At 29.2% G+C, this 27,764-nt stretch overlaps 1 protein-coding gene across 5 annotated transcripts in view; it reads left to right on the top strand.

Moving 5' to 3' along the window:
• The first annotated feature begins 241 nt into the window (after positions 1–241).
• LOC107452446 (carcinine transporter) overlaps positions 242–27,764 on the top strand; it is a 95,409-nt gene continuing 67,886 nt past the window's right edge. Inside the window, exon 1 of one of the 5 annotated variants that reach the window (XM_043041840.3) lies at positions 242–326. In XM_043041840.3, the coding sequence (XP_042897774.1) occupies positions 303–326 (24 nt within the window). In that variant the 5' untranslated portion in view covers positions 242–302. Of the gene's footprint in view, positions 327–10,076; positions 10,340–15,022; positions 15,228–17,360; positions 17,482–17,566; positions 17,789–27,764 lie in introns of those variants that run through there. The other 4 variants (XM_043041844.3, XM_043041842.3, XM_043041839.3 and 1 more) reach the window with 4 other exon arrangements.

Here is a 27,764-nt window from a genome sequence, read left to right as displayed (position 1 = left end):
ATAATCTACATCCTTAGAAGGTCAATAATCTACGCACTTTCGCTCTTCTTATTGAATTAAAACATCAAGTGACTTCACACAATTGGGGGAAAAGAAAACTTTTTGAAACAAAAAGAGTTTAATTTATTACTTGTCACTCTTAGCAACATGAACGCAACTTATTATTATCATTTTTAAATAAGCACTAAATTATATTTTTTGACGCATTATGTCACATGATATTAAAGTTCAAATAAAACTTACCAAATCCATAAGAAATTCTTTCAAAAAAAATTTTTCTTCGAATTTGAAACTTCAGAAAAATGTCATTCACATACGCTGGTAATGTAAGTCATTTTAAATAATTACTAAGTTTTATTTATTTATTTCTGAAAAAAAGTGTGACTTAAATGAATTTTAATTTAAATAAAATATCAAAGCAAAAAAAGAAGACTTTGAATAACTTGTGATCGGATTTTCACAAGTACTAGTGCAAAATCTTAATAATTCATGACGCTAGCGTCAAATATGCTATTTAATTAGTACAGACGATATTTCAAATTGCGGAGTCAGTCACAAAAATGTACTTTCTCTGAATAAACATACGTTTTTTCTTTCAAATGGATTCTGATTTCTAACTTTCAAATTACGGGAGGTAGCCGCAATCTGCAAAATATGGTCCCAATAGTTTTGTCAAGAGAGCTGTCCAAACCCCTAATGTTAACTTCTCTTTTTGCATATCTCCACATCACAAAGAAGTCGTAATTTCTCAAGAACTAATTCACCGATTCCCTTCAAATTTTGCTTATTTTCCTTTTAAACTGTGTAGATGAAAATGATAAACAATGAAAAAAATGGGTATGCTTTAAAATTCAAATTATAGATACACTTCTTTTCAAAACTAATCTGCGGTGGTAGTCACTAATGTCATGCTTGTTTAATGTTGCATGTTAATCATTCATGCATGTTTAATGTTGTTTCACATATTTTTTTTAATCTATAAAAACTATCGAAGCCTTATGTTTAATGCTTTTTTTGCCATTTTTTATGCAACTCAGAGAGCTATTCTGCATGGATATGCTGATCAGCTTATTGGAACGATATTTTATTTTATTATTATTATTATTTTTTTCAATTATATATATATGCTGGCCAGGTGGCCGAGCGGTTAGCGTGCCTGACTGCGAAGCCATAGCCTGCGGGTTCGAATCCCGCTCTGGGCATGGATGTTTCTCTCTCTCTCTTTCTTTGTGCTATCCTCTGTTGTGTGAGTGTATGATGTGCGAATGTGGCCCACCCTATAAACGGGTTTGTGGCAGTGTGGCGTGGGCAATGTTGCTCGCCTCCGTGACTTTGTTTCACAGGTGCCCACTGGGTAACGCGAAATGAGCAACAATTCTGGCATAGTATAGGCAAAAGATTCAAATTTAGTGCCTGCCATTGGGGAAAAAAATTATATATATGAGCAATTCTACAAGTAAACGCCAACTAGGCGGTCAAAAAAAAATTAAAAAAATTTTGCCGGGCACACTATTTCTACATGAATTTTCTTCTTTTTTAAACCCTAAAAAGGAAAGAAAAAATCGTGAACATGAAATTTTTTCTTTGTGACATACTTTAAATGTGACATACTCTTTCTGACATACTCAGATAAATCTGAGCCATTTACTCAGATAAAACGATTTTTACATAAATATAATATTATTATACTCTTAAAATGTATTTATAGAGATTTCATACTATAATATTATATTTTAGTATAAAAATTGGCGTTTATTTATAGAATTGCTCATATCGTCGCTATGAAACTAAACCGTGGTAACTCAAAAAAGCAAGTTTTTCAGGAGAGCAATTTCTAACTTTCCGCGCTAATGCTGATCGCGCCAATGCGATAACGATTTATCTGCTCTCTAAATTAATTTTATGGAACTATGAAGATAACACTTTGTTTCTCTAAAATGGTGATTTTTTTTTACACAAAATGACCCAAATATCTCATTTTTCGATTTTCTACGGTTAGTTTCAAAGCGACGATTTGAGCAATTCTACAAATAAACGCAAATTAGGCGGCCAAACAGAAAATAAATGTTTTTTTTTGGTTGGGGGGGGCATGCTATTTCTACAGGAATTTTCTTCTTTTTTGCACCCTGAAAAAGCAAGAAAAATATTAAACATGAAGTTTTTTCTTTGTGACATACTTTAAATGATAAAATACCAATTTTAAATTTTTCCCGATTTTTTCAATTTAAGAACTTTGATTAAATTTTTTTATTTTTGTTTTTTATACTAAAATATAATCTTATAGTACGAAATCTCTGTAAATACATGTTAGAGAGACATTATAATAATATTATATTTATGTAAAAATCGTTTTATCTGAATAAATGGCTCAGATTTATCTGAGTATGTCAGAAAGAGTATGTCACATTTAAAGTATGTCACAAAGAAAAAATTCCATGTTCACGATTTTTTCTTGCCTTTTTAGGGTGTAAAGAAGAAGAAAATTCATGTAGAAATAATGTGCCCCCCAAAAAAAATTTTATTTTTGTTTGGCCGCCTAATTGGCGTTTATTTGTGGAATTGCTCATATATATATATATATATATATATATATATATATATATATATATATATATATATATATATCTTCCATGAAAAACGTATCATTTTCTTTTGCAGGAAAATTCCTTTTTATGCATGTCATACAGATTTTTTTAGAGTTTTTCGTAAAAGTCACGTGGATATTTTTTTATTCTCTGCACGTGACTTCCACTTGTTTTGTAACATAAAGATCAAGGATCTATCTGTTTTCAATTTGCTTCAAATAATTTTTATTGGTGCAATCGTTCCTCCGCCTTGTTATAAAAGTTTTTTATTTTCTTATTTTTAGAGCACAATGAGAATTATAGCTAGTTTATTTCTTACCTCGGCTTCATTTAATTACAATAATACACAAGATACACTGTCTGATCAAATAAACAAAGTATTACTTCATATAAAGTGCTTTTCAATTAAATAAAAAGACATGATTACTTAGATTTACACCTGATAAACAAAACAAATTTGATGAGTTCTCTTTAATTATTTCATTATGGTGTTCTAGGAATGTTTTTTTTTAACTATCATGATAGTATGACTAGTAAACAAAGTTTATTATTATTATAGATTGTAATAATGGGTTTCCACCTAATTGTTAAAAATCAATGTTGTTTGTTAATCCTTTGACGCAGATAGGGCATCATTGTCCCTTAAAGAGTTGCCTTGGGATAATGCTATTCATGGATGATTTTCTTTTTTTACTTAATTTTGACAATTAAATTTAAAATTAGGAACTTATCTCCTGATTTATTAACAACTAAAAAAATACGTCTTTTTTTCTGCGTTAAATGTAGAAGATTCCAAACACGTTTCATAAACACGTCTCGTCATTGAAAATTTTTTAATTTACAAAATCAATCTCTGATAAAATTTTGACTAAGATTGAAAAAATAAATTTCAATTACTTTCTTCGAATTTCATATTTTAGTACAAATATAACTCCATGAATCAATCAGACTGGTTTTTAATAATTATTATACTGTTTTTTATAATTAAAAATACTAAAATATATTACCAAAATATACCTCTAGTTCAGTGATTCTCAACCTTTTTTTTTTTTTTTGCTGCGGCACACTTTTAACGATTTCGAAATATGACGGCACACAATGAAAAAAATTAGATTAAAAGTTGGTTAATTACCTATTTTACACTGTGTTAAATAGTTTGTGATCATAATTTTGAATGTGAAATAAAATAATATGTACTACAGAAGCACATTTATTAAGGGATTCATTATTTCCTTCAACCCATTTTTTTATAAGTTAGTAACAGTTATTTATTTTTTTGCTAGTTATTAATTGTTAGCTTGTTCTCTAACGTTATTAACTGTTATTTTTTGTGATTTCTTGTTAACTAGTTTTTTTGCTAATTATTAATTGTTAGCTTAATTTTTGTTAGTTATCCTTTGTTAGTTTGCTTTTTATATATTTGTTTTTTTAGTTATCCTTTGTTAATTTGTTTATTAATTGTATAGCTTACTTTAATGATTAGCTCTTACAACATTTTTTAAAATTGTGTGTCATATACAATTTAAACACTTCCGTCTTATTTTAAGATTGTCAGAGACAATACAATCGCCAAGATTTTCACTCGGTTAAAACGTGGAAAAATTATACAAAGTATATATATACATATATATATATATATATATATATATATATATATATATATATATATATATATATATATATATATATATATATATATATATATATATATATATATATATACACTTTTCTTTAATTTAAACTTTAATCATAATTAAAAAAAAGCATTATAATTTTCATTGTATCGTTTCTAATGTTTGGCGGCACATTTTAAGAATTTGGCGGCACACAAAAGTGCCGCGGTACAGTGGTTGAGAATCACTGCTCTAATTAAACTACAGACTCTGCGTATTATTTAAATTTTAGATTTAAAGTGGTAATAAATCAAAAAAATTTTTAAGACTCTTGAAAATTTAACATGAATTTAACTACCACTAAATAAAAAAAATTCAATTTTATTGATAAAAACAGAAAAATTCACATTGATTTTTCATATCCATTCAATTGAATATACTATAGCCTACTAAATTTAACCCATGAACGGCATTTTCTGCGAGCCTCACTTCAAGCCAGAAATAAACAAACGAAGTGTTTGATCGTTTAAATAGCTGCTCGCCAGATTTTATTACATTATAAAGAAAAGTAATTGATATTCGATTTTTGATTAATAATTGATTTATGTGGATAGTGGCATAGAATTTAGCATTGCTTCACGGTAAATGTTATTCCTACTAAGTGGAAGTAGTTGTGTTTTTTTTATATTATACCCAATTAATTTGCTGCCTAATGTCAAATAACTCGAAATAACAATTGTATTAAACCGTTAAAGAAATCCACACTAGGTATAAGACTTAAGAAATTTCCTCTTCTTTAAATCCTGTGCCTGTCTGTTCTGCTCGCACGGCTGCTACCATATATACATATATATGATAACTTCCTCCGGTATATTTATACATATATTTTAAAATGGTAGCTTATCAATTGTGATCCTTGATTTATTAAATTCAATTTAGTATATTTTTTATCCACCACTATTTCTAAATAATTCGTAGGCTTATATAATTCACCTCTTTATAGAACTTAAGTCATGCCATACCGTTTTAAAGCAAGCAAAAATAGCCAAATATTTGCAAAATTTACTTCGTAGTTATTTACCGTATTTTTAATTATTTTGGCGTGTCCGGAGCAGTTGGCATCTCAGATACACGGTATATTTGTTTTATAAAACGCATAACTATATTTAAAGGATTTAGTTTTTAAACAGATTTAATTCACCTGATGAAAATAATTGGATATGGTAATTCAGAACAGAATTAATTCAATTTTTACATTTCATCATTCTTTTTACTAAGGCTGTTATTAGGCATTACCGCACTTTTTAATTGTTGTACTAGAAATCGAACTAACTATCAACATACTAATGAGTCCGTAACTTCCTTTCTAGTTTCTATAAAGCATTCACTCAAATTTGAGATTATCATGTAATACTAGAGAAAAGATGCTTTCGCTATGCTGTTAAATTAAATCAAGCTGTAATTATTTCTTAAAAATATAGTGAGGATGTTTTTAAAAATAATTTACAGGAATTGTATTTGCAAAGAAATAAAAATATTTTATTAATGAAACAATAACAAAAAATAATATAACATTTTAATAGCGTGTTTTATTGGAACAATATTTTGAAGAATCATTTCTATTTAACTTTTATGGTCAAGAAAATGAAAAATACAAGCTGCCTTATTTTTGTGATGTTCTCTATTAAATCTCTTGATAAGAAGAAGAATGCAACCTTTTTAGAAATTAACAAAGAAATATTATTTACTACAAAAGTAATAAGAGTATTCGAAAATGTTATCACTCTTTAAAGTAAAATCTCTTGCAAATGAAAAAGTTGATATTTCTAAAATGTTTAAGTAATCGAAAAATCATTATCGTCAAAATAAATATATCTGCAAATCTAGAGAAAAAAAAGTATAAATGAAGGGATTTTTTTTAATGACTTATGTCAATAGTTTTAAACTATAAATGATATTTATCCACCTGAAATCTAACCTTAACCCTTTCGCGCCGACAGTCACTAATGCGTGCCAGCATAAAAGCGTATCAATCAGGGTAAAAAGATAAAACTGGTAATCAAAGTAATTCTTTAGCAGTTTATTTGTGGGCGGAGTTATAATTGTTTGATTTATTTAATTCGCCATTACTTTGTTCAAAATAAAACTAGTTATACTTTGTACTAACATTGATTATATATATGATAAAACTAACAATAATTAAAGTAAAAAGAAAGTAAGTCTGTCAAATTAGCAACGACTACATTTAAGTTACCGTTTTTTATTTAATTTCATTCTGATTTTGTACGAATGCTTTTCTGAATCACCCGTCCCCAAGGGGTTAATCTATAAAAATATTCGAACTTGCGTAAATGATATCTAATTTTATCTGATTAAGATAGAATTGTTTAAAAGTAAATTAGGAAAACAACTAAAAGTTATTATGTGAGTTTTGACTGTTTTTTTCTTATTATTATTTTATCATTTCGGACTAAGAGCATGGAGTTAACCTAAATATTTTTCTTTAATGACTTATGTCACTAGTTTTAAACTCTAAATGATATTTATCCAACTGTAATCTAACCTAAATCTATAAAAATATTCAAATTTGCATAAATGATATCTAATTTTATCTTATTAAAAGAGAATTGTTTAAAAGTAAATTAGGAAAACAACTAAAAGTTATTATGTGAGTTTAGACTGTTTTTTATTTTATTTTATCATTCAGACTAAGAGCCTGGAGTTATCCTGAATCTTAACACAAGTGTAAATGAAACTATATATAGAAAAAATTAAGTTTGAAAGCATTTGTTTCATTACTAAAAGCATTTATTGTAAAACAATATTAATTAAACTTTTTTGTAATGTTGAGAACATTCCCTTATAAATATATCCGCAAATTTTTCATTCATTATGGAGATGATAGATACCTTGTTTCTCTCAATAGTAGAATAATAAATGGAACAAATATATTTTATTTGAACATATTGCATGCAAGTTCTTCCGTAAAACGACCAGAAATAATATATATTTATAGTTTCCTACAAAATACTGATATATAAAGTATTATAAGATAATTAAAAAAAATGAACTATAGTGATACATAAAATATAAAGAAAATGATTACTTAATTTACTAATACGATGGCTTTAATTTTACCTCTTGAGGAATTAAAAATGTACGCACCAACTGTGTCAATTCTTTTCTTGATCCTGCTTAGGATCATTCTTGACGTGTCAAATTTTTTATGGCATCTCCGTTAAGCTGTTTCGGAAAAAATTAAATGTTATCAAATTTTATGATCAACAATTTGTAAATAAATTTTTTTTAAAATCAGAATTACAAAAATTTAGATCATAAGATAATATTTGGCAACTGTTATTTTTTGGAAACGGAAGCTATTCTCCATACCTCAAAACTATTTTTTTTAAAATAAAGCAGAGTTTCTTTTACTTTTATTCCTGCTGAACCTACAATAAAAATATTTTCTGCATACAAATTAAAAATTCGATAAATATGTATTGCTCTAAGTCGGTATTGGTCTGCATGCTCTGGTGATATTGCTTTGTATCATACATATATTCAATAAATATGCATACTCCTTCATATTTTGTTTAAAAATGTTTTTAAATCACATGCAAAATTGCAGATATAGAAAATTAATATAATTAATATTATTGCTCAATATATACCTTTTTTTTTTTATCAAGTACCTATTTTTTAGCAAAAAGAAAAGAAAAATTACCTCTGCCACTTTCTTGTGAAACTTATCAAATTATGAAACTTATAATCATTGAAAATATATAATCCTTAATATTTTGTTTTAAAACTCATTAAATCAAATGAAAAATTGCAGTTATCGGAAATTAATATAATTAATATCATGACTCAAGATATACCTCTTCTATCGAAAATGGAAGGAAAATTACCTTTACTATTTTCATTAACTTGTAATCAAACTGTTTTCTGCTCGCAAGTTAAAAATTCAACAAATATATTATATTGCTCCGAATTGGTATTGGTGTGTATCTTTTATAAGTTGGTGATATTGCTTTGCATCTTATATGTTTTGAAAATATATTATCCTTAATAATTTGTTTTGAAACTCATTAAATCACATGAAAAATTGCAGCTTTATCAAAAATTAATAATATATATATATATATATATATATATATATATATATATATATATATATATATATATATATATATATATATATATATATATATATATATATATATATATATATATATATATATATATATATCAGCCACAGCTGAGATTCAAACCTGGGACACATCATTCTGAGGGGAACACTCTATCTCCCAGACCACAGCATCTCACACAGGAGTTATTAGTGAGAGGACATTAAAAAAATTTTTGGACCTAAGGAAACCTCGAAATTTCAGAAAAATTAAGCAAGAAATAATTTACAGACAAGGCTGCGAACTTTAACGCATTTTACAAAATATTTTATACAGTGGTAAACAATTAAAAACTAGAGCAATTTATAATTTTACCAACATTTTAATAGCCTTACCAAGTAGGAGATTGAACAAAGAGTCATTTTATATGAATTTTTGAACACGTAGTGGAAAATAGCTTAAAATCAAAATTACGTAATAGCATTTAAATATAAACTTAACAATTACTTAGAATTTTTTTTCTCCAAAAAGCGTAGAAAATTATCAAGTCCTGTACAAGCATAATTGACTCCCGGTGGTTGAGTGGTAGCGCTTCGCGCTCCCGTGCCACAGGTCCTGAGCTCGATTCTCGGGTCGGGCAAGGTTCACTCACCCTTTCATTCCTTCAGTGGGTCGATAAATGAGTACCAAGCATGCTTGGGAACTAAACACTGGGGGTTCCGCGTTAGGCTGACCATCTAAACCGGAACATCTGCTCCTGCACCCTAGAGCCCTAGGTCAAGCAAACTGAGATGGGAACAGAAGGCCTTTGCCCTCTATGGGCTGTCGTGCCACTGTTTAGTTTAGTTTAGTTTATATATATAGAGAGAGAGAGATTTATATATAGATAGATAGATAGAATTCTTTTATTCCTTTTACTTCCATAATTGTGAAACGTGTAATCAAAATAATTTTTGCTCAGAAATTAAAAATAATTAAAATACATATTGCTATGTAGCTTATACATAAGATATAATTACATTGCTCTGTATCTGATAAATTAGTTAGAATTATATTGCTTTGTATCTAGTGTATATTAAATAAATATATCTAATATTTTGTTTCGATTTTTACACATTTTTGCCAATTTTTTGAATTTATGGGCATTAAACGCTCGATTGTGTGCAACAAATCTGTGTAAATTCTTACCATTTGTTGTATTTATTGCTTAATTTATTTCCAGTATGTTTTATCAGTTAATAAGTTAAGTTAACGCACATTTTAATTAGTTACACGTAACTTATTTTAAAAATTTTATATTATATAAATCCGTGATAAGACTATGCTGTTGTACTCAATAAAAAATATTGAATTGTCAAAAAATTTTATGTTATTATTGTGCCATCAAATAGTTAAAGAAATACATTCATTTTTTATCGTAACATTATGCTAATCTATTTAATCAATTTTCTCGTATTTTTTCTTACTTAACTTTTTATCGAATTTATCTTTTTTTATTGCTTTATAATTTCAAAAAATAAATAAATATTAATACTTTTATTGAAACACTTACGAAATCATTTACTGTTAACATATTTTCTTTTTTTTCCCAACAAAGTATAAATAAAGTGAAACAAAATGAAGGTGACTGCCTTGTGAATCAGGTATTTTCGAGAAAACACATAAAATAAATTCACTTAACTTTTTATGTTCCTATAATGGGTTTTTACTCAGGTGAAAATATATAGAGTTAATATAAAGCTAAGCACCTCATATGCTCCTAGACAAATTCAAAAGTGTTAATTAAGTAAGCCGAAAGTATTCTAAGCTGTAATACTTTTCTTTCATTTTTACAGCAAAAAAAAAGCTTGTGTAATACTAGCGTTTTATTATTAATTTTAACGAGATTTTTATAGCAAAATTTCACTTTGGCAATTGTACTAGACAAATCCTCTTGGCATCAGGTAGATTTTTTCTTGTTTCTTCAGAGCTGATTTGTGTTTAAAGTTGTTATGGTGAATACTTTTCTGTAAAAGTAAGTAATAATTATTCTAATTATTCATATTTTATTGATAAACAAGTAATATAAAAAAAATTTAAAGTTAATTCCTGCTTAGATCAACAAAGAAAATTTTATTTTAGTTATTTTTTATTAAATCAGACATGCCAACTGTTCCGGACAAGCCAAATTAATTTTAAAAAAACGGTAAATAACTACAAGGAAAATATAGCAAATATTTGACTGTTTTTGCTTACCTTTCAATAGGTATAGCATGACATAAGTATTAAACAGTGGTGATTTATATAAGCCTACGAATTATTTAGAAATAGTGGTGGATAAAAATCTACTAAATTGAATTTATTATACCAAGAATCACAAGTGATAAACTACCACTTTAAAATATATATTTGCTGTCCGGAGCAAGTTGGCATCTCTGTTAAATAGTTACAATTTACAAAAATATGTATGTACATATGACTGTATCATAATATTAAGAGGTAAAATAGAAAGCGAATTTCCTTGCAATATTCCTTTCCATATTGGACCAGAGTTGCCAACTGCTCCGGACACGCCAAAATAATTTTTAAAAAAACGGTAACTACTTAGTAAATTTTACAAATATTTGATTATTTTAGTTATTGGACCAGAGTTAATTTAATTTATTTATTAAACCCGGAATCACAATTGATAAACTACAACTTTGAAATGCATATTTGCTGTCCGGAGCAAGTTGGGACTTTTATTTTTTTTGTTAAAATTTTTTTCCAGCCATCTACACGCTTCGCCACTGACAGTATTTATTCCTAAATTTATATCCTGCTAAATATCTTATATAAGAGAAATTTTTCCCCCATATAGAACTAAAATTAATTAATTAATTAACATTTGAAAAAAACTGTATTAACATCAAGTTTCACCCACTAGAAGTATTAAAAATTGTATTTGAACTTCTGTGGATGAATAAAAAGTATTTTATTAACGATTGAAAATTTGAACAAGATATATAAATATATATAGGAAGAGCGAGAACTAATAGTAGGAATTGAATTATCTTAAATCCTTTGTTAAATGTAACATTTTTCGTGCTTTGTTTTCAAAATTTGTTTCGTTTTTTATTCTAAAAAAAAAATCACATTTTCTCATAATTTTATGCAAGGTGTTTCTGTACTGACTACTCTTTGGATATATTCTCATGGTTAAAATATTTGTCAAGGATGAAATCAAAAAGGTTTGCAAAATGGAACCACAAACTAACATTTAATTAATCAGACTAATATTTAATTGATGCACCAGCTTCATCATCGCCTCCTAAATCAGAAACCCTCCACTTCTATCCTCCGATTTCTATTTTAAAAGTAATTGAGTGGAATGTATTTGATAATTGAACATGTAGTGATTGACTAATAAATAAGACAAGCCTATCATATTCATAAATTACACAAATTTTTAGATATATATTTGAAACCACTTTCAAATTTTTTTAAATAGATTTTCCATTAAATGGCTCTTTCGTAATGTGGTTTACCATCGTAGTGGTCTGATCGGACTACCTTTAAAAAACCGTGTGGAGGCTTCATCCGGCCAGTTGTTCTCTTACACCAGAAAACACTTTTTTTTTTTTACATGAGATTTTTTAATGGGTCTCAGATATTTTAGCGTTTGCAATTCGTTTCTCTCTACAAGCTTTTAGGTTTCTTGCACTTTGATGATGTAATCCTAACTAGGATATTTTAAAATTCACTAGAGTGAATACCAAGTGCTTTAACTTTTCTGCTACGTAATTCGTGGTAAGAAGAATGCGATAATATGCACCGAAGAGCCATTACATTATGACAACCCTCCATCTATAAAAATGGGCTCGCCCAGGTTTTCATGCTTTCTCGCCCAGGAAGAATATTTTCATGGGGCACATTAGGACCCATAATCTTCATAGAACAATCCCTGACGTCTGTAAGCTACTTGAACATAGTTGCAGACCAGGTTCGCCCATTCATGGCAACAATTTTTCCTGCGGGGAATGGTGTCTACCAACAGGATAATGCACCATGTCATAAGAGTTGAATCGTCATGGATTGGTTCGAGGAACATTCCAGTGACTTTCAAGTCCTGTCTTGGCCCCCAAATTCACCTGACCTTAATCCAGTAGAGCATTTGTGGTCCTACTTGGAAAACCAAATTCGTGCTGCCACGCTACCCCCTCGCAATGTGAGGAAATTGCAGGACCAGTTGGTGAGCGCTTGGTACCAGATACCTCAGACTACCTATCAGAACCTTGTGGCATCAATGCCAGGGCGGGTGCTAGCAGTTTTGAAGGCTAAAGATAGTCCTACATGTTATTAGCAGGGTGGTCATAATGTAATGGCTCTTCGGTGTATTTCACATTATTATGCGATACATTAATGTCCTATGGTTTTTTTTATTTGAAGTGTTATTTCTAAAGAAGAAGACAAGTGTATATGCATGTATATAAAGCAATACGCTTTTTATATACTTATACAATCAGAGAAAAAAAAATTATTATCATTTTTAAAAAAATCTGCATCGTTCCTTACAAAATTTATTTCAGATTTGATATTCCGTACCTGAAGTCAATAAATGAGAATCGGAAACTCGCTGAATAACTTATTTAACGAATTATAAGTGAATTTATAAGTAACGAATTATAAGTAACGACTTATAAGTAAATTATTCACTTATTATAAGTGAAAAAATTATGGTTGTAAGTTTTCGTGTGATTAATGATTGGATTATTATTATATGCGCCATAGCTTGACTTTAATTCTGAACAATGATCTGATTTTAAAAATTTATAAATTCCACGTTTAATTGACAAAATTCTTATAAAATACATAAACACGAGTTTTCACTCAATTTTTAAAGACACATATGTCAAGGGCTCATACGGTGCTTAAAAAATTACAAAATCAGCAGTAAAAGTGAGACAAAAAAAAATTTATTTTCGCAATCATCACAACATTTTAATAACTTTAGATAATTATATCTCTGGTTACAAAATCTTTGGATTTAAATTTTGATTATTAAAATAAAAGCTTGTAAAAAGAAATTCGCCGTTTTTTTTTTAAAGAAAAATGCTGCCTGCTTTTTTATAAGGACTGTGCGAACCGTGCAGTTATCTCAATCATAAAATCACTTTATCCTGGTTGTCAAACTAGGTTCTTTTTTTTAAGGTACTGCAGCCTGTTATATGTCAAAGGCCGTCCCAAGTAGTCTTTGCCATCTGTTCCATTCCACCGTGAGGCTTTACAGATTTTCCTGATTTAATGTATAGATGGCCTTCTCCGCCGAGTCAAGCTACCTAATAAGTGGTCAAAACTAGCTTATTGCAACTAGAAAAATGGGAAAAAATATCATAATTTCTAAACCACTTTTCTATATTTAATGGGATTATGAGGTACTTGTACTTAACTAATCCCAGTGGAGCGACAGCCCATAGAGGGCCAAGGCCTACTGTGCCCATTTCAGTTTTCTTGACCTTGGGATCTGGCGTGCAGGAGCAGGTGTTCCGGTTAGGTGGTCAGCCGAACACATAATCCCCAGTGTTTAGTTCTCAAACGTACTTGGAACTCATTTATCGACCCACTGCAGGGCTGAAAGGCTGAGTCAACCTTGCCCGGCCCGAAGATCGAACCTATAATCTGTGGCACGGGAGAGCAAAGCGCTACCACTCAACCACCCGGAGTCAATTATACTTGTACGGTGCTTGATAATTTTTTAGAGAAAAAAAATTGTTAAGTTTATTAAGTTAGAGAAATTGTTAAGTTAAAGAAATTGTTAAGTTTATATTTAAATGCTATTACGTAAATTTGATTTTAAGTTATTTTCCACACCACTACATGGTCAAAAGTTCATATAAAATGCCTCTTTGTTCAATTTCTCACTAGGTAAAGCTATTAAAATGTTGTTAAAATTACCAATCGCTTTAGTTTTTAATTGTTTACCACTGTATAAAATATTTTGATAAAAATATTGAAGTTTGCAGTCTTGTTTGTAAATTATTTCTGGCTCAATTTTTCTGAAATTTCGAGGTTTCCGCAAGTCTAAAAAATTTGTTAATGTCTTCTCACTAATAACTCCAATGCGAGAAACGGTGGTTTGGGAGATAGAGCGTTCCCCTCAGAATGAGGTGTCCCAGGTTTGAACCTCAGCTGTGGCTGGCTGAAACGAATCCTGCAAGCACCGATCTCAGTACTTATGTAAACTCTATTCAGTGGTAAACAGATCATGGCTGAGAATTTCTGAGCCGCTTGGCTCACCGTGGGATGTTTTCATGGTTTTCCTGTCCATGTAACGCAAATGCGGGTGAGTTCCATCAAAAAGTCTTCCATGGAGGCTAGTTTGTCCCAATGTTTGATTCAGGAATTCCCTTGTCTTATGGGTTGGGTTCAAAGTTAAAATGCTATGGAAATGAACATTGATACTCGTATTAGATCAGCTGTTCAACGTTGACTTAGAAAATAACTCCTATGTTCCCCTCGAAAGCAAGTTTACTTTCTAAAAAAAACTACCACGAACTGTGAATATTTTACAATTTGAATGTAAAATCAATTATAATTTTTAATATTAGTTGCATCAAGAAAATGCAGTATGACAATTCATTTGTAAATCTAAACATTTTACAGTTTTCGAAAATGATAAAACTGCGTTGATTAGGTCTTATAGTTGTTTAACTTTTTCAACTTATCTCTCTATTTATTTGTCTTTGAAGTTATATTGTTTGAATCTTACGTTAGTCATGTCCTCTGTCTGAATCATGCCTAATTCTCACTTAATGATCTTCAGCGTGCTTGGAATGAAGTATTTAATACTAAAATACAGCGACTTGAATTAACTTTTCCAAACATTAGTTAGTCCTTAATGATCATGAATATCTAACAGCTCATGAATGGAACTGAAAAATGAGGTAAGCTGATTTTTAATTTTTGAATTTGTAAGGTAACAGTCTGCTAGCATACAAATGCAATTCAAGCTGTAGATTATCAATTCCATTTTATCCGAAAGGATTATAGAGTATCATTTGTGCTACAAAAACTTAAGCAATAACAGCGTTAATAAAGCATAAATAAAGAGGAAAAATAGTACATACTATAGTTTCGGTTTTCTAATTAAGTACTTTCCTCTGTTTCTAGATATCAATTGATGGTCAGGAAATCCCTTTACATTTCTATTGCCATTTAATATTCAAACACTGAGGAAGGTTCTTGTTTAAAGTCAAAAAATGATAGTAAAAAAATCTATTTACTTTTCTAACGCTATTTGATATTCAAACACTAAGGAAGGTTCCTGTTTAAAATTAAAAAAAGGATAGTCAAAAAAATCAGTTTACTTTTCTATTGGCATTTGGTATTCAGACACTGGGGAAGGTTCTTGTTTAAAGTCAAAAAAGGATAGTCAAACAATCTATTTACTTTTCTATCGCCATTTGATATTCAGACACTGAGGAAGGTTCTTGTTTAAAATTTTAAAAAAGGATAGTCAAAAAAATCAGTTTACTTTTCTATCGGCATTTGATATTCAAACACTGAGGAAGGTTCTTGCTTAAAATTTTAAAAAAAAGATAGTCAAAAAAATCAGTTTACTTTTCTATTGGCATTTGGTATTCAGACACTGGGTAAGGTTCTTGTTTAAAGTCAAAAAAGGATAGTCAAACAATCTATTTACTTTTCTATCGCCATTTGATATTCAAACACTGAGTAAGGATCTTGTTTAAAATTAAAAAAAGGATAGTCAAAAAAATCAGTTCACTTTTCGATTGCCATTTGGTATTCAGACACTGAGGAAGGTTCTTGTTTAATGAACCGAAACTATAATATGTACATACCCTCCAACTTATGAGGATTTTGAAAATAATTCTTTCTAGTGGTAGCGAACCAAAGTAGAAATTTTTAAAGCAAATGGATCTCTCATAAAACTTTTATCAGAACTTAAGAATCTAGCCCTATAGCCTGCACTTTTATAAGTAATAGTGGACAAGTTACGCTAAAATTAATTTTTTTTAAATATTAAGACATTAATTTTACTACCGTCTGAAAAGAAGATTTCTGAAACTACGGAAATTCCGTAGCAGTTGGAGGGTATGTATGTATCATTTGTGTACTTCATTCACGTTGTTTCTTTGTGCTTTGATTACATTTATGATATTCAAAATCCATTTTTCCTTCGAATTACGAGAACCTTGAAGGTTTAATGGGTTACCTGGAGTTCATGACCCCCCAGGGGATCGAAGAGACATATCAAGGATGCCACAAACAAAAAAGTGGCATACGTACAAACAAAAACAAATGCATGTAAAAAAAATTAGATTTAAGATAAAACATGTATTTCAAAGAAATAATAATACGAGTTGTTGTTGTATTACTGATTAGATTTTTTCTCGTTGTCAAGAAAATTAATGGCTCAGTTGTGTTTGTTTGTTTTTTTCATTAAAAATTTGTCCATTTGTCGATTCACTAGAAACAGAAAAAAAATTTCTAGTTTTGTTCTACACAGTTTCGAACAATGGGTTCACTTTACCGAAATGGTTGTGAAACAGGTTGAGTTAAATAATTTTAATTTAATAAATTATTTTAATTAATGGCTTGGTTGAGCTTGTTTTTCTATTAAAAATTTGTCCATATGTTGATTCACTAGAAACAGAAGAAAAAGAATTTTCTATTTTTGCTCTATACAGTTTCGAACAATAGGTTCACTTTACCGAAATGGTTGAAAAACAGGTTGAGTTAAATTATTTTAATTTAATAATTATTTCAGCTGTTTCTTCAATTGTTAGGCTTATTTTAATAAATATTTCAATTGTTATTTAAGAGTAATAAATACTCAAGAATATATAAATTGGCATTATTTTATAAAACGTTTGTAAGTAAAATATCTTTAAACTCACATACAGATTTCCAATAGAAATTGAACTAAATTTAGCGCACCATACTATTATATTTTCCAATAGTCTGTTAGATTCATAAAATAAACAATAAAACAGAAAAATCAGCTGTGAAAACATCTTAGGTAGTTTAATATAATGTTTTTACACTGCCGATTTTCGCCAGTAAATTTTTTATTGGTTCCAATGTGTCATTTTCAGTCCTTCGCTTTACTAAAAGTTAAATGGAAGTCTTTGTGGAAAGATGTCAACTCGCTCTGAGCCAAGTAACAGAAGGATGGTACGTTTTTATGTTTTTAACTGTAACTGTAATTCTAACCAATTATCGAATTGACCTCTTAATTAAGTTAACTCTATCCTACAGCGTTCGGGGTTTTTTTTAACACTCTTCCTTGTACGTTTTTTTTTTTAATTAGCTAAAGTATTCCTTACTAGATTTTTCTCCACTGTGTGGAAATCTTTGAATCTAAGCCGGACTACTTTGCATGTTTAAAACCTTCTCCGCTTTACCATACCGTATTCGCTTTCAGGATTGTTGTTAGGTTTTTTTTCCCGTTTCTAAGGATAATATGAATTTTAAAGAGAAAGTGAGTATAATATTTACTACATTATTTTTTATATATTACGTATTCGTTTTTAAAACAACTGCAAAAGAAATTATAGTTAAAAGAAATCTTCCTTTGGGTTTACATAGGACAAAAAAAAATTTCAGAAAATCATGATTAAAATTAAATAACTTATTCCTCTCTGAATCTTGCGATTGCGCTTTTATGCTAAAATATATTTTTAATATATTTATTTAATATATTTATATTTATTTATTTAATATATTTAAATATTTAATATATTTAAATATTTAATATATTTAAATATTTAACATATTAAATATATTAAATAGCAGTTATATTTATATTATATTAAAATATACTTTTACATCACCACAAGGTGATGTAAAAGTATATTTTTGAAACAAAAATGGTAAGTAGTTATTGCTTTAGCTAAGTTAATAATTTATAACATGAGAAAAGTACATGACACTAAGTATTTTTACTTTACTTTATTACCGACGTTGAACAACAATTCTGAATTTGGAACTATCACTGTATAATTCCGTAGCCTAGTAATTTTGATCCCAACCTAGAAGAAAAGGGAACTCTTAGATTAAGAAATGAGACAAAATATCCCTCGTGGTAAGCTTCTTGATGGAACTAACCCGTGTTTGCAGTACATGGTGAGGAAAACCACGAAAACTTTGTCATGGCTACTACGTCCATGAAGGGACTTCTCTCTAAATTTAGTACCACTGTTACGCCAAATGCACTGTAGCGTGAAATTAACAGGTTAGAACCCTGGGTCTATATTTATGTTGATTTGTGCTTCCTTTTGACGAGGACTAATAAGCCGAACTTTGTAATGAACACGCAAGTCTACATACATATGTGTAAGAATTACATAAAATGCGATCATGAAAATATTTTTACAATAGTAGTAATCAATTGCAGAAGTTTGTTAACCCCTTATCTGCTGTAAACTAAGTACCCGCCTCATTTAGTTCATTACAAATCATTATTTCAAATATAAAGATACAATAGCGTTTGGTTCTGTTTTTAACACGTTGAGAGCAGGCCTAAAAGTGAGATGGAAAAGAGAAAATACTAGTAGGAGAACTATTTCAATATTAGATAATATTCGGGAGGAGTTAATCTATTCTCAACTATAAAAGTTCACGGTAATTAATTTTTTCTCAGCGGAGCAACGATTCAATATAAAAATTGTATCCTCTAAAAACAATTGGTAGTTATGGATTTTTATTACATTCCCGAAAAAAACTGAAAAATAAATTTTTTTGTTACCAGTTTTTACTCTTTTCCGTCCTGATATATATGGGCTTTCAACCCTGGTTGAGTGCCGTGTCAGCCATCGGTGGCTGACTCTAGATTTTCCATTTAGGCCGCGTCAGCCACCGGTGGCTCACATTGAAATCACATTTAGGCTGCGTCAACCACCGGTGGCTGACGCTGACCTTTCGCATAGGCCGCGAAAAACAGCTTGCGGACAGCGTGTAACATGATATAGAATTATAAAATTTGGACTCTTTTTATGGAATTGCAGAAGATTTATTCGAAATGTGCTTAATTATTGGTTTAATAAATTCAATTTACTAGGTTTTTATCCACCACTATTTCTAAAAAATTCGTAGGCTTACATATTTCACCACTTCTTTCGTATATGTCATGCAAAACCTTTTAAAAACTACCAAAATCTGTCTAATATTTGCAAATTTAGTTTGTAGTAATTTACCATTGTGGCGGTTTACCAGACGGGCAAGACATATTAACTGTTGGCGAAGTACATTGCTTTAAAAAAATTATCTTCTCACTTTAATTATCATTTTATTACTGCTTTGCAGATTTTTTTTCCAACGATCATAAACGTTGGCAACTGTGATACAGAAACTCCCTTGGCTCTTTAAAAAATTAAATGTAGTGACAAATTTGATATGTAAACAAGTCAAAATGGCGTATTTGGGTCACTGAGATAAAATTTAATTGAAAGTAAACTTAAATATTTATTTTCTTATAAAAATATTCCTCACGATCCCATTATCTTTCAGCTTATAGGCATTTTCATTTACCATAGGCTTATTGGTATTTATTTAACAATCTTTGAGATCGGAAAAATAGACACTTAGAAATGAAATCAGTAGATAATTCAATCAAATGCAAGCAGCTGTAATAAGGATTCTGAGAAACATAAAAATCGGACAAATGAAATAAAATACCAAACTCTACGTTGTTTTTTAAGTAGAATTAAAGCGGTTAAAAATTCGATATTTTCTTCGTAACACCTTGAGAGAAAAATTTTAGTGTGTATAACTCTGTTAGACACGCAGGAAATTTCAATGGTGATCAGGAGTGATTGCTTTCTACGAAAGCGATATGAAAAAAAACTATAGAAATATTTCTTCATTTTCGGTCCACTTGAAAAACATAGTATTTTTTTTACTTTCTTTTTCCTGTTTCACTAGAAAAAAGACATCGAATTTATATTAGCGATGAAACAAAAATAAATGTTACTTACAATTCTTGTAAATTTTATAAAAAAAGACGCAAATATAATGGTGCCTGACCTATTAAGAAAAATATTGGAAATCAGCTATATCCTTATTATAACTGATTCATAATATTCTTCTTAAAAACCTAAAGAATGAAATTGTAAATAGTATTGACAGTAAATTCAGAACTCCGGTTGAAATTTTGGCAATCTAAGCAGGCCTGAAAGCGAGACGGAAAAGAGAAAACACTGTTAGTAGAACTACTTCAATAATAGTTAATTTTTGGAAAGAATAAATCTATTTGTATTAATAAACAGTTTATGAAATTATTAATATGTTGAGCAAGAAGCAATTTAATATATATATTCTATTCGCTAAAAAAACTTGGTAGTTATGGATATTTTATTATTCCCGAAAAAAGGTTAAATATGAAATTTATTTGTTACCAGTTTTTACTCTTTTCCGTCTTGATATATATGGACTTTCAGCCCTGAATCTAAGATAGTCGGAAAATAGTCGAAATCTCATTTGACGATAAATAATTCTACTTAATAGTAAAACGGTGAAAGAACTTCTGTTCGTTAACCAGGCTCCCGCAGTCCTTGAAAAGTTTTAGTAGTGGTAGTAATTTTAAGTTAATGCAAGAAGATATTTCTTATTTTAAGATACCACTTAATCGTTAAGTTGTTTAGAAACTTGGATTTTAATGACTAGGACATTCTTTGGAAAACAATTTTTAGTCGTGGTTACACAGAAATTAGAATTTCGACATTTATTTTATTTTCGTTAGTGCTTTTCAAAATTTTCAAGGTTCGCGGGAACCCTGGTTTAACCCTTTCGCGCCGACTGTCACAAATACGTGACAGCATGAAACTGTATCAATCAGGATAAAAAGATAAAACTGGTAATCAAAGTAATTCTTTAGCAGTTTATTTGTGGGCGGAGTTATAATTGTTTGATTTATTTAATTCACCGTTACTTTGTTCAAAATAAAACTATTTAGTTATACTTTGAACTAACATTGATTATATATATGATTAAACTAACAATAATTAGAGAAAAAGCAAAGTAAGTCTGTCAAATTAGCAACGACTACATTTAAGTTACCGCTTTTTATTTAATTGCAACTTGATTCTGATTTTGTACAAATGCTTTTCTGAATCACCCGTCCCCAAGGGGTTAAGTCAGAAAACTATTAAAACTTGCGTTGAGATTCGACACTGTCCTCCAGTTAAAATTTGAACGCACTAACTAAAGCGATACTTGTCAACATTTTGATTGACGATGAACTGCTACTCGTATACTAAGCTCTTGTTGAAATTTGGGCAATCTAGGCAAGTCGGAAATTATCCCTTGATCAAAATGGTCCTGAATTCTGTTTCCAGTTACCAGGATCGGAACGGGAAAAAATGGCAATAAAATGACGATATATTCTACTTGTTTACCAGAAAATAGTCAAAATTTTTACTGTCACCAGACTTGTAGTAGAAATCATAGTACATTTGCAAAATGGAAGGGGAAAAAATCGAAATTCTATTTCAAGATTTCCTCTTTATTGGGTTGCCACAATTCTAGACAAATTTTAAAACATGATGGCAAATAACTTGCGAGGCCATCCAAAATTTCATAGTTGGTATTTCATTTTCATTTTAAGACGTGAATTGATTGGGTTCAACAAAGGATATGTTTCCATTATTCTACAAATAATATTTTTCGTAGAGATAAATTAAATAAATTATTTCGTTACTTCGATCTTTCTCATACACTTTTAGAAAATTTTCCGACTGTGGATAGTTTTTTTTACGCTTAAAAAAGCATGTTTATCTATATAAGCAATGAATTTCTCAACATGTTTGTTGTTTTCAAGGAAAGAGTGGTAAATAAATTACGTCATTTTTCGGAAGATGTTTAGATACCAATAGTACATTCTGACAGATTTTTAGATGTTCATTTCAGGAAAATAAACTGAGAAATTTCATCGCGCAAAAGGCTTTCAAAAACTGAATTTATATGGTATATATATGTAATGACTTCTCTGATGATTTCTCTCCGTGTTTTTGTGCAGTACGTTTGAGCTGAATCTTTCATTTTATCATAATATCGTAGTCTATAATATTTGCAGTCGTAATTCAATATCCTTTTTTATAAGGATGACAAAATAATAATTTTTCTAGGCTTTTATTGAGGAAGAAAGTTAAAAAGCTATTTACAAATTATATACATAGAGCAGAGCTCCTGGACACAAATTTTCTAGGCCATTTCCAAAAGATAAGTCCACTTTTTTCCAAGTAACTATCAGTTAATCTTTCATGTCATGTGATATCCAGACTTCTTTGCTAGAATTGACGCCGTAAGATCATACGACCGGATGAGGGTGAATTAATATCTCAAAATATTTATTGATTCTAATGGGAATTCGGCTTCATTAACTCGTTCACGCCGGGAAAAGTGAAAACACTGGTACGGGAAAAGAGAAAATACTGGTTGAAGAATTATTTCAATATTAGATAATATTCGGGAGAAGTTAATCTATTCTCAATAACAATTCACTGTAAGTAAATTTATCACCGCGAAGAAGCAATTCAAAATTAAAAATGCATCCGTTAAAAACAATTGGTAGTTATGGATTTTTATTATTCCCGGAAAAAAACTAAAAAAAGGAAATTTATTGTTACCAGTTTTTACTCCAGTGCGCTGCCAAGATGAGACAATCTAGCGTGACCCACCGGTGGGTCACCCCGGTGTGAACGTGTTAAGGTATTTTACTGCACAGTATGGACTCATTTTATAAATAAAGATTACATTGCTATTCAATGAAAGTTAATATAAACGCGATGAGCATAGTCAATTATGTGAATTATATATATATATATATATATATATATATATATATATATATATATATATATATATATATATATATATATATATATATATATATATATATATATATATATATATATATATATATATATATATATATAATATTTAAAACAAAACCCTAGTTACGCTCAATTTGCGCTTTTGTTTTCATATTTTGCAATCTGGCAATCTTATTACGAAAATATTTTAAATCTTTCTTGAAAAATTTCCCGTTCATGTAAGTTCATTTGATTTCGCTGCTCACTATATAGATTATATTTTATCTTTTATTCTGTTTTTTCTTTATATTTTATTTTCTGATTTTACGTGTTATTTATACTTATTGTGTTCTAGTTTATTTATTTGCTGTAATGTTTGTAAAAATTTTTTGAGTGCTCCTCACACTATTGTATTGATATATTTTACTGTGGCTATATTGATACAATATTAGAAAGCACTATTTTTTGCGGATATAATCGTGTGGGCTGATGAAGAGATTATATCTTTTATTTTCCGGATTTTTTAAAAGAATGTTATCCTTTCTTTTGGAATTTTATTATTATTTTTTTCCAGTTTTTTGTAATTTTTATTCTTTTTATTCTTTTTCTTTTTTCCCCTTTTTTCATATGTCTGTAATTTTCCTTTGTTTTATCTTCATTTTGAACTTTATATATATATATATATATATATATATATATATATATATATATATATATATATAGATATATATATATATATATATATATATATATATATATATATATATATATATATATATATATATATATATATATATATATATATATATATATATATATATATATATATATATATATATATATATATATATAACGCAAATAAAAAAAATACACTGCTTTATACCTGTTTACAAAGAATTATAATTCTATTGTATGGAATATTTATATAGAATTTTAATTATAGGTACAAATGCATAAGTTAAATTTTAATACATGAAACTTAAATGAATTCATTAACTAAAAGTCCTTTTGACGTGAACTTTTCCAATTCAATCTAAAAATTGATAATCCCTTACTCGTGTATAAGCTAGTGGTTTAGTTTATCCCCCCCCCCGCATAGTATGTAACTGGCTGTTCTCTCCGTATTTGAGTAAAATCCTTTATGAGACTGAAAAAATGGATGCGATTCATAAAAATAGTCCACCAAACAATTGAAAAAAAGGCATTAGTCACTATTCAGAACAATTCGTTTCTCGTAACTCAATTTTTGCACTTTATTGTTACTTATTTACTTTTTTGTTTTGTTCATTTGTAAGGCATGCGTTTGCAGGCTTGTGAGCTCAAATAAGGAACCTTTGACAAATACAAGGATAGATAGAAAGCACAAAGTGTTATTTATTTATTTATTGATACTCATATATATACTATCAGAACTGACCTATCAAGCAATATTGGAGCAAACAAGTTTGCAAGTTAACGTTATTTTAGTATTCGTTATGTTATTACAGAGATGCCAACTGTGGCGGACACGCCTAAATAATTTATAAAACGGTAAATAACTACAAAGTAAATTTTGCAAATAGTTGACAATATTTGCTTACTTTTAAAAATGTTAAGCATATAATAAGTACTATAAAGTGGTGAATTATATAAGCCTACGCATTGTTTAGAAATAGTGGTGTATTAAAATCTACTAAATCGAACTTAAGAAACCAAGAATTACAATTAATAAACTACCACTTGAAAATATTTATTCGCTGTGCTTATGTTAGCTCTTTGCTCCAACAATAAATGATAACTCGCCCTGTCTAATTCAGGGGCTCTAATGCAGGCTTGTAAGCTCATTACAAAGTACAGCTTAAAAAACCGTGGCAAAGCTGAAGAACAAATAGCACGAGTTTTCCATTTGACACCAATTTTTCTTTATATATTTTTTTCTGTTTCTATTTACAATCAAAAATATATTGTGGTATTTTTAACTATAAAAAAATAGTCTAATATGTACTGAGAAAATCTGTTGGTTTATCGTAGTTATATATGAACTAAAATATAATATTTTTTTTCATATTCTAAAATTGATTTTATGAATTAAAGAAGTTTCAATATTGACCATCTGTTCCTTTTAGATCCTAATTAGTAAAAATAATTGAAAATTTAAGAAACTGTTTTTTTTTAAGTGTTTCGTGCTTGGAAAATTTTCCTTTTAACGCAGAAAAAGACACCGATGTTTTGAACTGCATTTCATAACCATAAATTGTTAAAATACTAAATATAATATTTTTCACCGACTTTGGCGTAAACTAATATAAAATAATGATAAAACTTATAATAATTTAAGTTCCGTGAAAGCATTCTGTTTAATAAAAATACTGCACCAAAGAAGCACTCACAAAGATACACCAGAGTAAAGGAGGGATTCGAACCCGCTAACTCTACAATACAGGGCGTTAAATGACATGTCTAGACCGCTCAGACAAGAAGACCCTCAAAATTTAAATTTCATGTAATATATAAAACGTGATATTATTTCCTTACAAGTATTGTTTTATTATAAAGACAAATAGGTAAAATTTTAGAAAACTTTGTCAAATTTTTTTAAACTGTAAAAATGAAACTATAAAATTGTTAAAAAGAAAGGGTTTCATTAAAATATCAGGGGGTTTGCAGCTACCCCGAGTACCTTTTCCACTACACGCCTACACTCGCAAAGTATATGTAGTAAAGTGCCAACTGCCATGGATTTCTTTTTTTTTTCTTTTGTTAAAAAAAAAATAATCGGCGAATCGATTCAGTCAACAGTTCATTTCTCTGAACTGATTTGAAAGAATCGATTCAATTAAGTGAATCGATCACTACTAATAAAGAGAAATCTGTAACTACTTCATTAGAATCTAAGCACCGCCTTTTAAGTTTTGCTAAGACTAAACGAATTAGCAATGGAATTAAAATATATGATGTCCTTTTACAATTTAAATAAAGTGAAAAGGGAAGCGGTATATTGCATAAATGTCTTTCCCATATCCTACAACTGCGGAATTTTCTTTCGTTTAGAAAATAATTTTCCCAGGGGTACAGTGGTAGCAAATTTAATACATTAATATTTTAATAAAATAAAATTTAAAGTATTTTGTCCAGTCCTCACCTCCTACATCAAGAAGCCTCCACACGGTCTTTTATAAGTAGTCCGCGCAGACTGTTTAAAAAGTGAACCAGTTGTGCGCATGAACCCAAAACCTTTTATAAAAGTAACTGAGAGAAATTTATCTTATATATTTGAGAATTGAATCTGTAGTGGTTGACAAGTGAATAAGGCAAACCTATAATATTCATAAATAAAATAAATTTTTAGTTATATATTTGCTACCACTTTCTTATTTCAACTATATTCTGAATTAAATGACTCGTTCAGTAAGTGGATATCTTTCACAGTGGTCGGATCGGACTACCTATGAAAAACCGTGTGGAGAATTTCAGTTATAGGAGGCGGTAGTCCAGCACTACATATAACTTATTCTAACAGGTAAAAGAGACCTAACTACATTTCAGCAACTCCACTTCTTGTCAACCACAAAGATCTAATCCAAACAGAACTCAAATTCACGATGAATGCAGAGATGCCAACTTGCTCCGGACATCAAATAAATATTTTCGAGAGGTAGTTAATTAATAAGTAGATCTTCGTTTAATAAATTCAATTTATTAGGTTTTTATCCACCACTATTTCTAAATAATTCAAATGCTTATAAAGTTCACCACCTTTCAGAAGTTAGTCATACGACATCATTTAAAAAGACAACAAAATTAGGCAAATATTTACAAATTTTAGTATATAGTTGTTTACCGTTTATTAAATTATTATGACGCAGTTGGCATCTCTGTGAATGGAATCGGGGCCGCTTCGCTGCTCAGGTTCCCGGCTAAAGCGCAATACTACAAATTACATTTTCTGTTGTTCGAATCGAAGTAAATTAAAAAAAATTTTGTTTCAAAACTTTCAGCTTTACTTGACTACAGTTAAGAGAACATTTCCATGAAACTAATCAACTATTTTTATGTAGAAAATTATTGTGTAATAATGCGTACTAAGAATTTATTAAAAATAAATGTGCTAATAAAATAGCAGCGAATATTATCATTCACAACATTTAGCAATCTTTTTCACAAATATGTTAAGAAATTCATCCATCTTGAACCAAAACAAATCAGATAACCGCGTGAATTAATTGGCGTTTTCATAGAAATATTCAACGCTTGCCTTATAGTCATGAGAATAAATTTTAAGAGATTCGACGTGCGTGACGTAATAAAATATTACAGATCGAATACAAACGTAGAAGTATTAGTTTCCAACGAACTCTGGTTAAATATCTCTATAAACATCCACTTTTATCAGATATACTTCACGTGCTATATGTGCAGAGGATTTTCTTCACATGTGCTGTTTCGCATTTAAGTAAACAGCGATTGAACAAATAACAGCAGCGACACGCTGGCTGAGATCAGCCAGTCTCAATTATTTGCCCTTGTAATCTTTAAAATGTATGAGATAAAGTGACTTTCCTTCGTCAGTGAGTTGCATCAATGATAAATAATGATGAATCAGATGCTGCTGTATTCTTTCTTTGCAAATTTATCGTTTTAGCAAACTAAGGTTTGATGTAACCTTAA

The sequence above is a fragment of the Parasteatoda tepidariorum genome, chromosome 5, assembly GCF_982258835.1.
Source record: "Parasteatoda tepidariorum strain Cologne lab strain chromosome 5, Ptep-v5.0, whole genome shotgun sequence".
In the NCBI taxonomy this organism is placed as follows: Eukaryota; Metazoa; Arthropoda; class Arachnida; order Araneae; family Theridiidae; genus Parasteatoda; species Parasteatoda tepidariorum.
Note: the sequence above shows the minus strand (reverse complement) of the source record. Positions and strands in the feature narration are given on the sequence as shown.